Source organism: Lygodium microphyllum, chromosome 28 (assembly GCF_053477565.2).
Source record: "Lygodium microphyllum isolate KBCC chromosome 28, Lygodium_microphyllum_v1.1.10, whole genome shotgun sequence".
In the NCBI taxonomy this organism is placed as follows: domain Eukaryota; kingdom Viridiplantae; phylum Streptophyta; class Polypodiopsida; order Schizaeales; family Lygodiaceae; genus Lygodium; species Lygodium microphyllum.
The window spans coordinates 89,305,452-89,323,871 of record NC_141162.1 but is presented as its reverse complement, the minus strand read 5'-3'; the positions used below and the strand labels follow the sequence as shown (position 1 = coordinate 89,323,871).

The 18,420-nt window shown below is 41.6% G+C and overlaps 1 protein-coding gene across 2 annotated transcripts; it reads left to right on the top strand.

Annotated features, from left to right (window-relative positions):
* Positions 1-1,371: 1,371 nt before the first annotated feature.
* LOC148011737 (Adenine nucleotide alpha hydrolases-like superfamily protein) lies at positions 1,372-17,470 on the top strand. Of its 2 annotated transcripts, none has more exons than XM_087670658.1 (8): positions 1,372-1,773; positions 9,197-9,572; positions 9,743-9,829; positions 15,696-15,817; positions 15,915-16,008; positions 16,094-16,512; positions 16,620-16,711; positions 16,813-17,470. In XM_087670658.1, the coding sequence occupies exons 1-7, from the start codon at positions 1,475-1,477 to the stop codon at positions 16,666-16,668; spliced, it is 1,446 nt and encodes a 481-aa protein (XP_087526784.1). In that variant the 5' UTR covers positions 1,372-1,474; the 3' UTR covers positions 16,669-16,711; positions 16,813-17,470. The 2 variants fall into 2 exon arrangements, 1 of the variants encoding a protein (XP_087526784.1); XR_015689364.1 differs by having other exon boundaries at positions 1,373-1,773; positions 16,620-16,719; positions 16,813-17,465.
* The last annotated feature ends 950 nt before the right edge of the window (positions 17,471-18,420 follow it).

The window sequence follows — 18,420 nt, the reverse complement described above, 5'->3', positions numbered from 1 at the left end:
GTTTGCAATAAAAGAGTTGGAATTCCTAGGATTCATTGTAGGAGCGGCCAGTATCAAAGTGGACCCAGTCTAGATGGACAGACATTGACCAGCTTGCTAGAAAAAGTTGTGTTAAGACCCCCCAAGTCCTAGTGCGGCAGACACTGGCCAGTGTAATAGTAAAGATTATGTTAAGACCCTGTGAATGTCTCACCACGTCCTAAACCGGGCAGACACTGGCCAGCTTGTTAGCAAAAGCTGTGTTAGGACCCTATATGAGTCAAATAACCTCTACCCTTAGATTGTTGAGGACATCAATCTAGTAAGCGGGGGTGAGTGTAAGGGCTTTGTAGCTATATTATGGCGTTGCTATTAGAAACACCTATATAGAGAGTAGTAGTGACTCTAAGCCCTACTTGGTTTCCACTCTACGTGTGATTCCCTATACCCAGTGGTGAACTCTCTTATGTGTGACGTCACGAGGGTGTAGTCCTGGGATGTGCCTATGTTGTACTGTTTCTTTGATTGAATAATATAAGAGTATACCTTGCTCTCACATATTGTGTTACCTTTCTGTGCCGTGTTGAGTGAGTGACGAGTGCAGGTGCATCCCCTGCTCCCCCCATTCTCTCTTTCTCATTGTGGGGCCTAGGCTTTCTCTCCCAAATCTACCCCTTTTCTAAACCTCCCTTTTTTAAAATTAAAATCCCCTATTCTCTCTCTCATGTGTAATCTCTCATTTTTTCTTTTCCCTTTCCTTTTTAATTAAAAAATAGCAAATAAGTTTAACTTTTTCTAACAAACTTGAGACTTTTTTCAAAGCATAAGACAGTCATGAAAAAAATTTAAATTTATTTGACGAGCGTAAGAGCCTTCCTTTCTCTCTCTCATTGTAGGGCCTAGTCTCTCTCTCTCTCTCTCTCTCTCTAGAGGAGGAGAAGAAGAAGAGATAGTATAAACAAAGAGAGAGAATAATAGAGAGGAAATATAAAATTTAAAAGAGAGGGAAAGAGAGAGAAAAAAATAAAAGAGAGAATGAAGAAAGAGAAGAAGAAGGAAAAACAAGGAGCGGGAGAGGGAAGGAAGAGAGAGAGAGAGAGGATAGGAGAAAAAATAAGCTAAAATAAAAGACAAAGAAATAAAAGTAAACATAAGGAACTAGGGGCAAGAGAGAGAGAGGGAGTACCAAAAAATTAAAAACAAAGAGGAAAAAAAGAAGAGAGAAAGAAGAGATAGATTGTTGAGTGAAGTTGATGTACCGCATGTCACGAAACAACCTCATGTGCCATGGGAACGCTAGCAGTGATGAGGGTGAGGCATCCTGAGGCACATTACAAATCTATTAGCGTCCAAGGTTTAATATTGAAATTGGGTAACCGCTGAATTATTGGACACTGGACAGAAGGGCAGAGAGAGAGAGAGAGAGAGAGAGAGAGAGAGAGAGAGAAAAGGCGGGTGGGGGGGCGGCGCAGGGAGGAAGGTCAGGGTGTGAGAGATGGAGTGTGGAGGCAGCAGTTGTGAGCTGTGTTCGGGCTCTTGTTCTTGCAATGGCAAGAGTAACAGTAATAGTAAGAGCTCCACCAGCACTCAGCCTTCGTCCTCATGGCGAGCAAAAGTGTGCTGCAAGTGCAAGGAGACTCCCGCGCAGGTCGCCGCCAACCAGACGGAGGCTCTCTGCAGCTCCTGCCTCAGTGCCTCCCTCTTCTCCAAGTTCAAGACCGCGATCAACACCAATGATCTCATTCTCCCCACAGACAGAGTCCTCCTTGCCTTCTCTGGTGGCCCTGCTTCCAGGTCTTGCCCTTTGAACCCCCTTATCGTTAGGTTTCATATTCATGAGATTTCTTTACCTAGTATTGCATCGCAGGTTGGGTTCTCTTAGAAATGCCCATTCAATTCGTCTTCAAAGGCTACCTGCACAAATTGAAGTCATAGAATGGGTCCACGAATGGCTGTGTGAACAATTCGTGCGTAAAGGAACTGCGTATTTATTGAGCAATGTATATGCCGCTATATATGCTTCTGTATAGTGTAACTAGTATCAAAGAAGATGATAGTAGTACCATGGCTATCATCTTCATAGGCAAGAGTCTCCCACAGGTCCAAGGACGCTTAGTTTGTGCTGTATACAAACCAGATACACTCAAAGTTGGGGGCTCTCAAATTTAGCGATCATGTTGGTATAGTATCTCTCATGTGAGGAAACTGCAGTGGAGATATGGCACATGTGGGTGCCATTCTCAGAATGGAGTACCATACTGCAGAGTGGCATGCACCTATGGCCAGTAAACCTAACAAAGACCTAACATCTAGATGTGAAGGAACTAAGGTAACTTGAGGACAAGAAATTGAACCTAGAGAAGAAATAGAAGATCCTAAGCCTAATGTATCAGATGTGGGAGGGAATTGAGAATAAGTAGCGCCGTCAACATGCTCATGAAATGGAGGGCATAGTGAGACACACACAAACACAGACACATGTGCATGTTCTACTTGTAGAGTCTCCTCTATTAACATTACATATTGATATAGATTTGAGTCTTTGGAGTATCTTACGATTGGTCTTGTATAGTAGAAGGAGCAACAATAAAGGTGTTTTGACTCATACTATTCATTTTACGAATCAAATGAATTGTATGAACCTGACATTGGGCTTGGTTGACAGTAAGATGCTGTATTATCTCTCGTCTTGAGAGTGGTAAATCCTCCCCAAGTTAAGAAGTGGCCAGCCTTATTAGTTGAATCTTGATTGATGTGCACCTCTTGCTGGAGTATAGATAGAAAATTTGAGTGTAGTTGGGCCACATTGTTGGGTGTAAAGTCCCTTCGGGTGTAAATTATCTTAATCTCCATGTGTATAAACACATCCTTATTTGTGCCCGTGCCCTAACATATAAATACATTTTATTCTGTGTGTACCACGACTAGTTGGTACACTCATCTTGGGATTCTCTTACTCTCACACTCAACGCTACTCCAACTCCATTTTTGACTTGCATTCCCATCACTCATCCCAACAAACTGGTATTAAAGCAATTGCAAAAGTGTGTGGGCTTCCCGAGAATAGTGCAAGTCAGTTCAGCGTGCGCGTGCAAAGGAGGAGTTAGGTCATCATTTTTTAGTCAGTCGAGGGGTAGCGGGTGTTTGTTTTGACTAGGTGATAGGGTTTTTAATTAGGTGGCAAGTTAGGTTGGTTAGGCACAGCTTCTTCAAGTTAGCAGCAGCTAGTTGTGTGCAGGTGACAGCTTGGTAGTTAGTTGTGGGTAGGCGGTAACACCCAAAAGTTGACAGAGATAGGCGGTAGATTGCATGGACTCAGGCAGAAACCAACGTGACGTGGTGGCAGTCATCTTGTTGTCACGTCAACACTTCTTAGCCTAGATTTATCATTTTTCTTTCAATTTTTATCAACAGGTCCTCACTCAATAAAAAGGGTTCATGCATGTAAGCACAATTCTCGGTTTTGTGCAGATTTGTGCTTGAAAATTTGGGGCTTTTCCTAGATTTGATGTTGTTCATGCATGAGAGTGACATGTGACCCAAAAAGTGAAAAAATTATGCACATCAGCTTTGAAAAATTTAGGATTTTTATTTATCAGCAAAATTTTGCTTAGTTGAGGCCAATTAACTGACATTGGTGCACATTTGGACCTGAGAAATTTGGGGCTTTTGCAAAATTTTGCTAAATTTGCCCAGTTTTATGCTCTTGGGAACATGTATTAGTGCAATTGGGGTAGATTGGTCAGTGAAATTTTGAGGCTTTTGCTGAAATTTGTGGATTTTGGCAAAGTTGATGTGTGAAATGCACTTTGGGGACATTGTTGAAGCAATCATGGTGCTGTAAGTAGTGTAATTCAAGTTTATTATCTCCCACTTGTGAGATTTTGAAGAAATTGCAGAGAATTTTGGTCTTTTTTGTGTATCAGAAGTGCTTTTGTGCACATATGTATGTAGTACACATATTAGGTAGCTCCTATTGAGTTGATGTATTGTTGAATATTCATGGTGCAGCAGTCTTAGTGATCATTAGCAGATTTGGGATTGTTGTAAATGTATTTTTGGTGATATTGCTGAAGTGGGAGTCACCTTGCAGTAGTGTATGCATGGGATATATGCTGAAATCTTATATTTGGATCAAATCTCGCTCTTATTTCTTGAAATTTTGGGCTGAAATCGGCTGAATATTCAGCCTATTATTTACTGTCATAAAATACAGCATTGATTCCTAGCACTTTGCTGAATAATGGCTAGTAATAGTTCTAGCAGCAATGATACTAAATCCCTGCTTGAAATCAAGATGTTTGATGGCACTGGCTTTGATCTGTGGAAGAAGAGGATGCAAGACATTTTGTTTCTCAAGGATTGTGATGATACTATCTTGGAAACCAAGCCTGTAGCTATGATAGATGGAGATTGGGCTAGACTCAACAAAAAAGCCATTGTATATATTAAAATGGTTGTGTCTGATGATGTACTTACATACATTAAGCGTCTTGATACGGCTTATACCATATGGAAAAAGTTAATAGACACTTATGAAAATACAACTCCAGTGAATCAAGTGCACCTCATGTGCAAGCTTGTGAACATGGAGTTGAATGAGTCTAAGCCAGTATTTGAGCATTTGAGTGCTTTCACATGGATTTTGAGTCAGTTGCAAGACTCTGGTTTGCAACCCTTCAATGATAAACTGAAGGCTATTTTCTTGTTGATGACTTTGTCTAATAGTTGGGAGTCTTTGGTTGTTTCACTTAGCAACAACCTTGCTTTAACCTTCGACGGTGTTAGGGGCTCTATTCTCCACGAGAAGATCAGAAGAAAGTCCAGTGGAGAAAGTAATGGTTCAGCCTATCATCTTAGAGATAGGTTAGAGAAGAGGGGTAATGTAGGAAATAAAGGCAAAAGTAGGAGTAAAAGCAAGGGCAAACAATAGGATGTTACTTGCTGTTAGTGTCAGTGTAAAGGGCATAAAAAGTCCATTTGTTGGTACTACAAGAAAGAGTAAGAATTTAGAAAGAAAGAAACAAGAAACATCAAGGAAAGAAAAACAAGAATGACAAGAAAGATGATGACAACTCTCCCTTGAAAGAAATTGCAAAGGCAAATGTTGCATCTAGTGTGGTCTTTGAAGAACTCTTTGACATTGGAGAGATACTTGTTGCAGCCTCATGCAATGATGTAGATACTATAGCAGCAGCATGTGATATGCACATTGCCAAAAAGGAGGTAATTGATGCTTTACTTTCAGCTCATGATAAGTTGTCCCAACAATCATGGATAGTGGACAGCAGTGCCTCTTTTTATGTTACTCTCTCTTTGAATTCATTTTTAAAATACAATGCAGGATTCTTCGGTAAGGTTTACTTGGGCAATAACTATGCATGTGAGATAGAGGGTGTAGGTACCATTCACTTGGCCCTTGAAAACGGCCAAGAGCTGATTTTATAGGATGTTAGGTATATACCGGGTATAAAGAAAAGTCTATTGTCAATTGGGCAACTCGATGCAAGAGGGTATTTTACTACCTTTGTTGATGGACCTTGAAAGGTTCACAAGGATTCTATGCTAATTGTTAAGGGTAGCAAAAAGAGACTTTGTACTATTTGCATTGTAAAGCATTACCTGGCAAGTTCTTGGCTCTAGCTGAAGTTCGTTCACAGATGGAACGTTGGCACAAAAGACTTAGCCATATGAGGTAGAATGGCCTTTAGGTTCTCTCCTCTTTAGGGAGATTTGATGTAAAAGGCTTTGGTTTTGACTTTTTTAATGATTGTGTATATGGAAAATATGTGAAGTCTGCTTATTACTCGGGTGTCGTTAAGAAGTCCAATGCTCTTGATTTAGTACACTCTGATGTGTGCACTATGTGTGTTAATTCACATAGAGGTGCACGGTACTTTGTCACATTTATTGATGATTTTAGTAGAAAGTCATGGGTGTATGTGTTAAAGAGCAAAAAGTGTTGGATGCCTTTAAAAGGTTTCATGCTTTTGTTACCATAAGAAAGGGCTTAAGTTAAAAGCTATAAAAACGGATAATGGGGGCAAGTATGTCTCTAATGAGTTCAAAAAGTGTTGTGAGATGCATGGTATTAAGAGGGAGTTGACAACCCCTTATAGTCCTGCATCAAATGACGTGGTTGAAAGATATACTTGCACACTTTGTAAGAGAGTCAGATGCATGCTGTTCACAGCTAATCTTTCACAACAATTTGGTGAGAGGCTCTTAAAACTGTAGTTCATATATGCAATCACTCTCCAAATTGTGCATTGGAAAATGGCAATCCTGAAGAGGTTTAGTCTGGCAAACTTGCTTCATATGACTATTTGCGTGTCTTTGGTTGTGATGCCTTTGTGCATGTTCTTGTAGATGAGAGGACTAACTAGATATGAAATCCATTAAGGGCATTTTCATAGGATATGGAAATGAGGGAGAGATGGGTTATAGAGTTTGGCTTTCTCAGTGTAGGAAAATAGTACGTAGCCGAGACATAGTATTTAATGAGGCAAAGTTGCTGAAAAATGCTACATAAGGTGACCTTGACTAAAAGAAGGTCAAATTTCAGCATGAACAGCCAACCATTCAGTAACCATTAGTTGAAGATTTTGTTCCTTTTGATGTTGAAAATGAGCAACAACCTATTGTGCTACAGCCAGAAGATAATGGATAGCAAATAAATGCATAGAATGGAATAGGACAGCAAAAAGAATATGCTGAAAACAGGTTACAGCAGCAAGAAAAAGCTGAAAATCAGCCACTAGGTCATCAGATGGTGTGTACATACTTGAGGATGTAGGCCCATTGCCTAACAATATAGATCATTGGGTAAGAAGGTCTACACGTGTCATAAGGTAGCCATAGAGGTTCCAGCCATCTTTGGATTGCATTTTATTGATTGGTGAAGGTGAGCCTCTGACATTTAGAGAGGCACAATCATGTAAAAACAAGAGAAAGTCGGATCTTGCTTTGTAGGAAGAGATGAAGTCTCTATATGCAATAACACATGGGAGCTTGTACCTTTGCCCAATGATAGAAAAGCTATCCCTAACAAATGGGTTTACAAGGTGAAATGTATTGATGGGAAGCCCAAGTACAAGGCACATTTGGTTGCTAAGGGCTATACATAGAAGGAAGGCATAGACTTTTAGGAGGTCTTTTCACCAGTGGTGAAGATGACTACGCTTCCTGTTCTGTTTGCTCTCACTGCATCCTTGGATTTTGAGTTAAAAGGTAGCTGAGTTCAGTCTTCTCAATGAAAGATTTAGGGGCAGCTAAATACATTTTGGGTATGTGCATTAAAAGAGACAGAGGCAACACTTGTTTCTCTCATAGGACAAGTACATTGGCAAAGTACTTGACATGTTTAATATGGCTCATGCTAAGCCTCTTGGTGTGCTTGTACTACCACATACAAAGCTTAGCAAAGCTGATTGTCCAAAGGATGATGCAACTGCTAGTGCTATGAGGAGCATACCTTATGCATCAGCTTGTGGTTCTTTGATATATGCCATGGTTGCAACTCGCCTTAACATTGCCCATGCAGTGGGAGTTGTTAATAGATTCATGTCTAACCCTGGCAAGCCACATTGGGAAGCGGTGAAATGTATCTTTAGATACTTAAAAGGTATGCAAGAGGAGTGTATATGCTATGGAAAGGGTACATTAGTTGGTGGGCCTATCTCTTGGTGTTCAAGGTTGCAGAAAATTATGGCACTGAGTACTACAGAGGTTGCAACAAAAGCTTCTAAGGAAGCTATTTGCCTTGGCCATGTGATCAAGGATTTTGGTCTCTCTTCATGTACTCCAGTGCTTGGTTGTGATAGCCAGAGTGCCATATGTCTGGCTAAGAATGCCATGTTTTATACACGTACTAAACATATAGATGTTTGGTACTAGACAGGTCTTGGATAATGGTTTTGTCACATTGACTAAGGTCAAAATCCAAGATAGCCTTGTAGATGTTCTCACTAAGAGTCTTGCAAAGGCTCGGCTTGAGCACTGCATCCGATTAGTGGGAGTTGGCTAGCTTAAAGGTACCTTTTCGGGCCTTTAAGTGGGAGGTTGTTGGGTGTAAAGTCCCTTTGGGTGTAAAAGTCCATTAATCTCCGTGTGTATAAACTTATATGGGTGTGAAGTTTGAACACACCCTTTTGTACCCTAACATATAAATACATTTTATTCTTTGTGTACTAGGACTAGCTGGTACACTCATCTTGGGATTCTCTCACTCTCACACTCAACACTGCTCCTGCTCCATTTCAGACTCTCATTCCCATTGCACACTCATCCCACCACACATTAGGCCACCTCTTCTTCTTGGAGATATTTGATAGTTCAATAGGCTCTTCTTGGAGAATAATGCCACCTTAGGCCCTCCAATAGGCTCTCGAGAAAGAGATATTTGAGACATTAGGAGTGAGTTGCATGTCTCAAACCAAGCTTTTCACTAGCTGTGAGCACATGGATGATCACCTTCAAAGTGTGGTTGTCACACTAGAAGTTGCACAAATGAGGCCGTGAGTCCAATTTTTAGGCCATCTTGACTTCCTTCCAAAGGACATGTTTACACCTAGTCACGAAGGCACCTAAGGCTGTGAGCAACCATACCATAGGCTCACATCATCCCCATGTGTGGATGGAGCTGCCTAGGGTCTAAATCCAAGTGTGGTAATCACTCTAGATGTGGTACAAATGAGCCCCTAAAATCAAATGTACAAGACTCCTTAACTACCGAAGCCTAAGGACATGTTCATATGTAGTCAATAAGAGATCGAATGCTAGCATGGAAATATGTGCTTGTTTGTCCAATGTTGTTTGTTAGTATTGATAGTTCAAGTCTGATGCATATAGCTGTATAGTCTTAATGTGCTCGAGTAAAGTTCCTTCTCATAGCCTCAAGCTTATCAATCCACTCTTCTGCTTTAAGTATTGATGTGTGGCCATTTATCAGCTCCCTTTTGATGCATGGGTTTTCACATGAAGGTGACCTGACTGGTGTTTCTCTACCATATTGTATGCTCATGTGAATCTCTGGAAAATACTTCTGATGGTCTTGCAATTGCTAAATGTCTTCTTATCTGCTGTATGACTTTTTTCTTAACATTTGTCAGTGTATAAGATCTGGCATTATTCGATGTATCAAATACTCAAAATAAAGTGTGTTTTGTGCACCTTGTCAGTGTGAAGGCTGTTTTTTGATGAGACAATTTTTGCACAGGGTAGCACTAGAATTTCTTTTAGAGATCCGTGAGAAAGCTCAGCGGGATGCATGCCATTGCCATGATGGGAGTGTCAAGGTGTTTGGTTTTGGGGTGACTTATGTGGATGATGGATGTGTGCTACCCCCGAACCAACCTGATTCCAAAACTCTGGCACAAGAGTTGACTAAAATTGTTATGGATGGGAAGCGGCGGCCAGATGAGTTCTTTATTACTTCATTGGAGAGTGTTTACAGCGAGAACACAGTGAAGAGCAATGATGCAGCAGATTGGCACGGCCAAAAAAAAACTTTGCAGTTACTGATGGAGAATATAACAGATCCTACGGGAAAGGAAGATTTACTTGAGCATTTAAGGATGCAAGTGCTTCAACAAGTATAATTCATGTGACTATATCTGTTCAAGTAGGTGTGTTTAGTTGAGGGAAACTTTTGGAACTCCCAAGCAACATAAAACTGCTTATAAGACGAAAAGTAAGAATCAATGATTGCCTTTTTTTTTTCCTGGCATTTTGGCTACTTACACAAGTGCTTTGTTTTTTGCAGGTTGCCAGCCTTCATGGCTATACAAAATTAGTTCTAGGTGTATCGACATCACGAATAGCAGCAAAAGTAATTGCTTCCACTGCAAAGGTATGCCAGAATTTAAAAAGATAAGAATTAAGAACAAGATGCTAGTGAAAGATCTTTGGGAATTTAAAACAAGCTTTTATCCATGTTATACTTATAAAATGCCATGTGGGATGTAATGCATCTTATATGTGCTCCTGAAGGTTTTGCAACTGTATTAGTGACAGTTCTTGTTGTCTAGACATCTCTTGAAGCACTGCTATGATGTACAGTAGTGCTGTGCTAAGTGTATCTTTAGCAGCATACTGTACTGAACATATCCCTTTACATCATGACAAACAGTCTCAAGCTCTGTGAGAATTTTCAAAGTACGGCCTCAATGCTCATTGTAGGATATTTTTGTGCTGAATAGGCATTGACTGAGGGGGAGGTCTAAAATTGCAATAGTAGTGGCGAGCCACTGATGAACTTAGATACTAAGGGGTGGAGAAATTGCACAATTGCCTATTGGAGTACTCCCTCTCAACTGCCAGTAGTGGCACTATTACTATCGGATGCGGTTGAGGCAGTCTAGGAGAACTTAGAAGGTTTAACTGTAGGTGTGGGTAAAATATCCTTGGCCTTTGAACATTTATTGTCATCAAGAATCAAGATGGTTGGAATTATGGCAAAACATTCGGTACCCATTCCCTTTAGGCAAGTATTGCCAAGTAGGTGTTTGTTTAGGTGTTTCCTTAGCAATCATGTTTCCTTTGAATGAGGTAAGCAGTTCATCAGCATAAAAGATGGGTCCTTGCTTGTGATGAATTGAGGAGGGTGGAGCAGTGTTATTGGGGTGGGGGGGTTTTCCAACACACAAGTACCAAGGGTCAGACTCCAGAGTATCGGCACTCGTGAGTAATTGGCAGGTGCATAGTGTGTGAGTAGCATTCCCAGCAATGAAGCACTTGGGGGAATGGTACACACTTGGGATAGAAAATGTGAGCTAAAGAAGCCGTGAAGTCTAAATGAGAGTCTAAAGTAACTTGTGACAAGATGGGATAACCTATTTGGGATTTAATGAGAGGTTTTGGATCTAATGCGTAAGAACCTAAACATTGAAGAAATGGTGAGGGACAGGCAGGAATAGAGAATGGAAAGCACCAAATATAGACACACTTGGTGAGCACTTGATTATAGAGGCTCCCCTATGTTCATATTGGTATCAATCTGGGTCTCTGCAGTGACTTAGCTGGTTCTTGCCTAATAGATCTACTGACATAGAGAGAATATGATTCCACACAATTCAAAAGCATTACACTGCTGTCAGGCTTGGCTGAGACAACGTCATCAGTCTGGCCAGTAAGTGAGAAGCACCTTTGGAAGAAGGAACATGTAGAGAGTTGTCAAAAATGAGTAATTACATTTTCAGGCTGATTTAAGAGCCAGAAAAGTGCCAAAAAGATAGGATAACTCAAGTAGCAGTTTTGAGTAGCTTAATAGCGACCTGGCAGTTGTCTAGAGCTGTTGCTCCTGCCAAAAGCAGTGTGCTATTCATCATCTTAGCCAAATACAGCCGTGTTTTGCTTTTGTTGCCTACCATGGAGCTGATTGCCTCATCTTATGCTGATTTCTCATGCAGTCCGACAGTTGAGTGTCGGCTGGCTGCTCCATTCTAGTCCCCACAACCTTGAACCCTGAGTCAAGGTGGCTTGTGTGGTTTCTTGAGCCTGGTTTCTATCCTCATCTTTGCTCTGCCTACATTGCAGCTGGCCCCTTATGCTCCCTGCACATTCATTGTATTCATTACCTTACTTGTTCATTTATCATTTTATTGGTTCCATCACATTGTCTGATCATTCATTCATGAGTCAAGCTGTTTGTACATCTCTGCACTATTTGTTAGACCTTGTGTTCTTACAAGTAAGGTCTGCTGCTTGAAAAGTATCATGTTTGTGGCACATCCTGGGACAAGTGGTTGTAATATGGCCCGTTGTCCTGCACTAGACACTACCTTGGAAAGATGGAGTGTTGCACTAGCTATGATGCTCTCTCCTGTCAAAAGATGACGTACCAGCGAGACAGTAGGGTTTGCGGGAAGGAGCACGGAGTGAACTCGGCAAACATGGAGAAGAGAAGAGAAGAGAGAAGAAACTTTGATGAATGGAATGATGAAGTTCTGAATCATGGAGTGAATGTGATACAAGGAAACAAGGGTGCCGTAGCACAAAGAAGATGATGAAGACAGCCATGAACCACGAACCGCAATGTCCTCTTGAAGGGGTGTAAGGGTAGTGGAGAGGCTAGAGAGAAGAGGTGACGGGCTGAATGAATCAACCGTGAGGAATGAATGAGAGAGTGGCCTATAAATAGGCATAGTCAGTCTAGGATGGCGCCCCTTTTTGGGGCTGCAAACCCTAAACGCAAAACACAAAAACGCAAAACGCAGAAACGCAAAAACGCAAATTGCGGGTGAAGGGTTTCTCAACACCCCCTCTCAGGCCCAAAAAGGGGAACAAGAGAAGAGTGAGGTTGAGATGTAATGCTACATGCTGAAGAATGCTTATGCATCAGGTGCCACTTGGACAGTGTCCCGCGTGGGGAAATTGCTCACTTGCCCAAGCGCCCTAGTTCAAAGACGAGGAAAACATGCAATGCATAGGAGGAATATCGGACTTTGTGTGGTGCCGAGAACCATGAGGATATGCCTGTACTCAATCTCGGGAGGTGGCTCCATGCTGACCAAGTGACCAAGGCAAGAAGATGTAGAAAATGAAGAAGATTTAGAGGATTCCTAAGATCCAAGATTTCCATTGGAAAGGGAACCTGCAGTAAAGAACAGTAGATAGAGTGAATTGGAGAAACCGAAACTCAACCTCGGGAGAGAAGCCACTAGCTCCGTGAATCCATGCTGGAAGGAATACGAAGGCCTTGTCACCAAGTCGTGGCTGAATCTTCGAGGTCCCGATCTAGCTGGTACTTGAAGATCCTGGGTATCAATAGAAGAGATGATTGGTCGAAGACAGCCACCCCAAGAAAGTAGAGGATGGGTGAAGAACTTTATGTGGAGTAGGTTTTCCCTTTGAGGTGGGAGGTGGAGGGCCCCCGCTGAAGTCGAAGAAGTAGACGGCCCCTCTGAGGACAAAGAAATAACATTCCCCTCAGAATCCCCCTGTGAAGTAGATAGGGAATCCACAAACTCATGGATCACGGACTCCGAAATGTCTGATGATGAAGAAGTGCCGCCAGTCGTGCCAAAGAAGGTATCTGGGGTGCCGAAGAGCTCCCAAAGGTAGCCTCTCGAACCTGAGTAGTCGAGGGTGGGGAAGGGTGGGGCTCAGAACGAGCAAGAGGTGGGGAACAGTTGCTGTCTTTCAGTGGAGCAGACTGGGTAGCCAAAGAAGAGAAAGGAGTTGAGTAGCCACTGTCTCTCGAAGGAGCAGACTGACGAGGAGACGGTATCAAACAATCATTCTCTCTCAATGGAGCGGATTGCAGATCCGTAGGTCGTGGAATCCACTGTACTTGAAAATAAGTGGGAGAAGACTGTCGCTGGCATTGCGATGATCTCTAGGAGGTTGTAGTACCAATCGATCCTCCATGTGCTCGAAAGGACTTAGTGCGCATCGAATGCATCTGATTGCCTTGAGCATAGTACTGTGATAGCCGATGCAGAACGATCTCTGTGGCCCAGAAAGGAGAGGTAGCACAAGGAGTGCTTGGTGGAAGATGCATGTACTCCGGAGGGGTGGGGAGCAAAGGTCGAAGTCAGCAAGCATCGGTGGTGTGGCCGGTGATGCCACAGTAGGAGCACCCAGTAGTCTGGTCATCTGTTGGTAAAGAAGCCATGGATACCAATATGCCTTGCTGAAGAAGGAAGAGGTCAGCCACCATGAACCACGAACCGCAATGTCCGCCTTAAGGGGTGTGAGGGCAGTGTGAAGTACGAACCGCAATGTTTGCCTTAAGGGGTGGGAGGGTAGTGGAAGGGCTGGAAGTGAGTTGCCAAAAGGAGGAGGATGCGACAAGCAGTAAGAAATTGCAACGAGTAGAAAAACGTAGGTGAGGAGAGAGAAATACTAAAAACGCAGGCAGCAGGTGAGAGACTAAAAACGTAGGCAGGACAGCCTGCAGGAGAGAGAGAGAGACTAAAAACGCAAGCAAGACAGCCTGCAGGAGAGAGAAAGACTATACATGACAACTGACAGGTAACTAGCAGTCAGTCGCCAGGCAGAAACAGCAGCAATCAGCGTGTGGAGGGCTGGAAACAGGCGCCAGACTGCAGGAAACAATGATGGAGAGCAAGGGCTGAGATGTCCTCCTTGACTGGGGTGTGGGCAGCAAGCTGGTAACACCTGAAACCTGCAAAAATGAGATTTTGATGCAGATCCAGCTTTGATACCATGTCAAAAGATGACGTACTAGCGAGATAGTAGGGTTTGTGGGGAGGAAGACGGGGTGAACTCGGCAAACATGGAGAAGAGAAGAGAAGAGAGAAGAAACTTTGATGAATGGAATGATGAAGTTCTGAATCATGGAGTGAATGTGATACAAGATCCAGCTTTGATACCATGTCAAAAGATGACGTACTAGCGAGATAGTAGGGTTTTTGGGGAGGAAGACGGGGTGAACTCGGCAAACATGGAGAAGAGAAGAGAAGAGAGAAGAAACTTTGATGAATGGAATGATGAAGTTCTGAATCATGGAGTGAATGTGATACAAGAGAACAAGAGTGCCGTAGCACAAAGAAGATGATGAAGACTGATGAAGACAGCCACGAACCACGAACTGCAATGTCCTCCTGAAGGGGTGTGAGGGTAGTAGAGAGGCTAGAGAGAAGAGGTGACGGACTGAATGAATCAGCCGTGAGGAATGAATGAGAGAGTGGCCTATAAATAGGCATAGTCAGTCTAGGATGGCGCCCCTTTTTGGGGCTGCAAACCCTAAACGCAAGACGCAAAAACGCAAAAACGCAAACTGCGGGTGAAGGGTTTCTCAACATCTCCATGCACGGAAGGGTATTCTAATGACTTGAGACTGGGAGCCTAGTGAAGTATTAGGGACCATAATTTTTATTCATGGATAGTGAAGGGTTCCTCGCAGAAACTATGTCTACGAAGGTCCTATCTCTTTGTATGAAATGATGGAAGGTGCTTCCAAATCTGAATATGAAAGGGGCAAATAGTGTCCAAACCTAGGAAGAAGAAAGTGATGACACTAAAGAATACTTGCTTTGGATCCATCTATCAAAGCAGGCTATTGAATTTTGTAGATCTAGGGGGGGGTAGTGGCAAGCACTGTGCTGGAAATTTGGAATGCTGATGGATGCTAAACTGACCCCTGAAGCACCCCTCTCCTAGGGTTACTACTAATGAAACACCGGTTGGAGAATTTATGAGATTTATCTTGGTTGGGCTCTGCCTTAGTTAGCGCATTGAGACATGCATTCAGCTTTATTATTATGAACAATCTACATGGATAAGATAAGAGTCCAGCTAGTCCAATATATACATGGTGATCCATGGGCAATTGAATGTTTGAAAGGTAGGTGTTTTAGCTGAGCATGTTAATGCAATAAACATTCTCAAGAAAGTTTCACATATAGAAACTATCATTGTATTTAAAAGAGTTTCCTTTCCACAACAGGATCTGAGCTAGTATGGTTCCAGCTATGCACATCAACTCTGTTGCACTTGCCCCACCAGTGGCCAACATACCTGCTATTGCACTGAGTGTAGGGAAGGTGCTGTAACAAATGTCCATTATATGGCCCATTCTAACACGCACCTGTTGGGGAGACAGTCTTATGTATTCATGTGTGTGCATATGTTGAGGACAATCTATGTATTCATTTGTGTCCACATGTTAAGGGTCTCCTTGTTAGAGCATTGCAGACAGTTTTGATGTCTTGTCTAACCTTTACCTGTGTGCCGTAAAAAAATGGATGCAGGGTTGTGGATTCTCTCTTCCAGCAGAGATACAGTACTATGATGCTAGGTGGAATGTGCCTGTTCTTCTTCCTCTACGTGATTGTGTTATGAAAGAGCTTGCATTGCTATGTCATTTCAGAGAGTAAGTTTTCTTGCATCCACTAGAGACACTAGCATTGCCATGAAATTTCAAAACTTTGTCGAGAGGTTTTCTCAGATGCTTGTACTTTCATGAGCAGGTTAAAGACAGTTTTCATCCCAACATTCTCAACTTTACACTTGCCGCAGAAAAGTATCAACAGTCTTTCAGCCTCCTTTGTATCAGTGCTGCAGGTCAAATGACTGATATTCCTGGAATTTTGGTGTTGACACTGTTCACTTCTTCTATATAAAGTAGTTATATTGTTTGATGGTGTAGGAAGATAATCCATCGAGGGACCGTACAATCATGCGGACTGCTGCAAAGCTTCAGCCATTTTACTTCAATAATTTATCAAGTTGTGGAACCACTTTACCTACCAAGAAAAGTAACAGCTTGCAGAGATCAAACGGAATAACCTGTCCTGAAGGGAAGGGAGTGGAATTACTTTGCCGAATTTGTTTTGCTCCATTGGATGAGGGATGTGATTATTTTGAAACCTGGAGTGCAACAAAAAGTTCAGAAAGCTTGACAAGTTTGCTTGATCCTTCAATAATATCTGCGGTGAAACAATGTTGCTCTAGCTGTTGGTTTCAAATTTTTGGAGGCAGCAAACCTGATAAGATATATGAATTGTTGCCACAATCGATGAAAGAGTTGAGGATGGTCAATCCTAAAATAAAAGAAACGTGGATGAGGTAAGCCTGAGTTGCAGGTAGTGGTAGTAAGTTCAGTGTCAGTATACTATCAGTCATCCACATTTGGGTTAGATGAATGTCATATTGCTGCATGATGGCTCTTGCAGGTCTCAAATTGGTGATTGCCTCCTTTCCAATAATGAGTTCGATGGGTGAATTTCTCAAATCTGAAGCTGGTTCTCATTAACTCAACCATCCTGTAAGAAGGTACTCTGACTTTGCTCTTTTAATTTTGGTAGCAGTATTATAACTTGTGGTTTTCTAAATTATAATTCTTAAGATAGTATTCTATTTCTGCAGTGGATGTAAGGGCCTGTAACCCTTTTACACAATGAAAGGAACAATACCACTAATGTGAAGCTTGGCAAATAGGATGCTCTGTCTATTTGACATAATGGCGAGGACTTATGCACCCCGCTTCAAAATAAGGAAATCCCAAAGATGCTTCTGACATACCTTTTTCTTCCATGGAAGGTTAAATTTAGATTGAAGCAGCATGTGTAATGTAGATCCATGCAGTCTGCCCTGGACTTGGAGATACTCATTGTATGATTCACAATTGAAAGCTTTTATTATCATGGAAGGTCAACTTAGATGTATGCTTTTTGAGGGGTGTAGTGCATGATTTCTCAATGTTAGATATAGTTCCCAACGCTCTTGCTTGCCTTCATCAACTTGAAGACATATAGTTGTAGAATTGCAAGTCATTAGAAGCTTCCATTCAATAAAAAAGATGATATGACATCTCAAGCACTACATTGTACCATATGGTTGATGCACTTTGTCTCAAAGTGCATGCTAAAGGTCCATTGGCCAAAAGTTTTTATCCTTGTGCTTATGGGTATAAGCTCACAAAACCAGGATATTTTTTGTAAACCAGGATAATTTTTTTTATAGTCAATCTTGGATTGGTAAACCTTTTCACTCAAATGGCGATAGGAAAATTGCAAGCAAGTTGACAGTATATGACTTCATAACAGTTTGTAAATTTCACAACCTAAAGCGAAAGGATATGAGCCAAGATTGTTATGGAATTCAGAGTAACAAACACATTTTCTTGATTGTAGTTCAAATGAACCTTTTACTAGCAAGAGAATTATGAGTGGTATATGCGAAGATGAAGTGGGTTTTAAGAGCATTGAGTGAATCAATGAGTTTATCAATGCTTTTCTTTAGTTAGCACAAATGCATACGCTCACACATCTCCTAGCATACATCCACCTACTTGCCCAATGTCTTGCATCTAGGTGTTTTTTTGTTTCACATTGTTGCTTTCCAACAAAGCGTGGTCCATAGATGAAAAATCAAAGGATAAGTAAGCAAATAGGAAGGAGATGGGTTGGGCAAAGGAGCTAATTATGGTATGCCTAGCGAAAAAAATATGCATTTCTTGGAAGGGGGAGTTTATAATTTGATTCTTATGGAAATTTGGGATGAATGATGTCAAAAAGCATGGAATTAGACATAACTTTTATTTTTCATTGTAAGTTATGAATAATGAAAAAATGCTTTTAGGGTATCTTCAATGCCATCTTCCATGTTTAATTGACATTTTAGTCATGTTGGATTGCAATCCTATTAATATTAATTGTAAAATTGACTCATTATTAATGTAAAACAAAGGTTCTATTAGTCCATTCTACAAGGAACTTTGCAATAGCAAATTGAACTTCTATCTCGTTGCTATTGACCACCACCACACCTTCCAAATTTGTCTTTCAAACTAGTTCCACCTCTTCAGTGGAACAATGGTAACCCTTCTTTGACTTTATATTCAATAGGACTCTCAACTTGTTTCCAAGAACCATAAGAAAGAGGCCCTCCTAAGTAAGCACCTCTTCCTTCTTAAAGTTGTTTCAAGCCATGTATTAAGCTTTTACGTTCAGTTTTTGGTTTTTTTTTTCCACG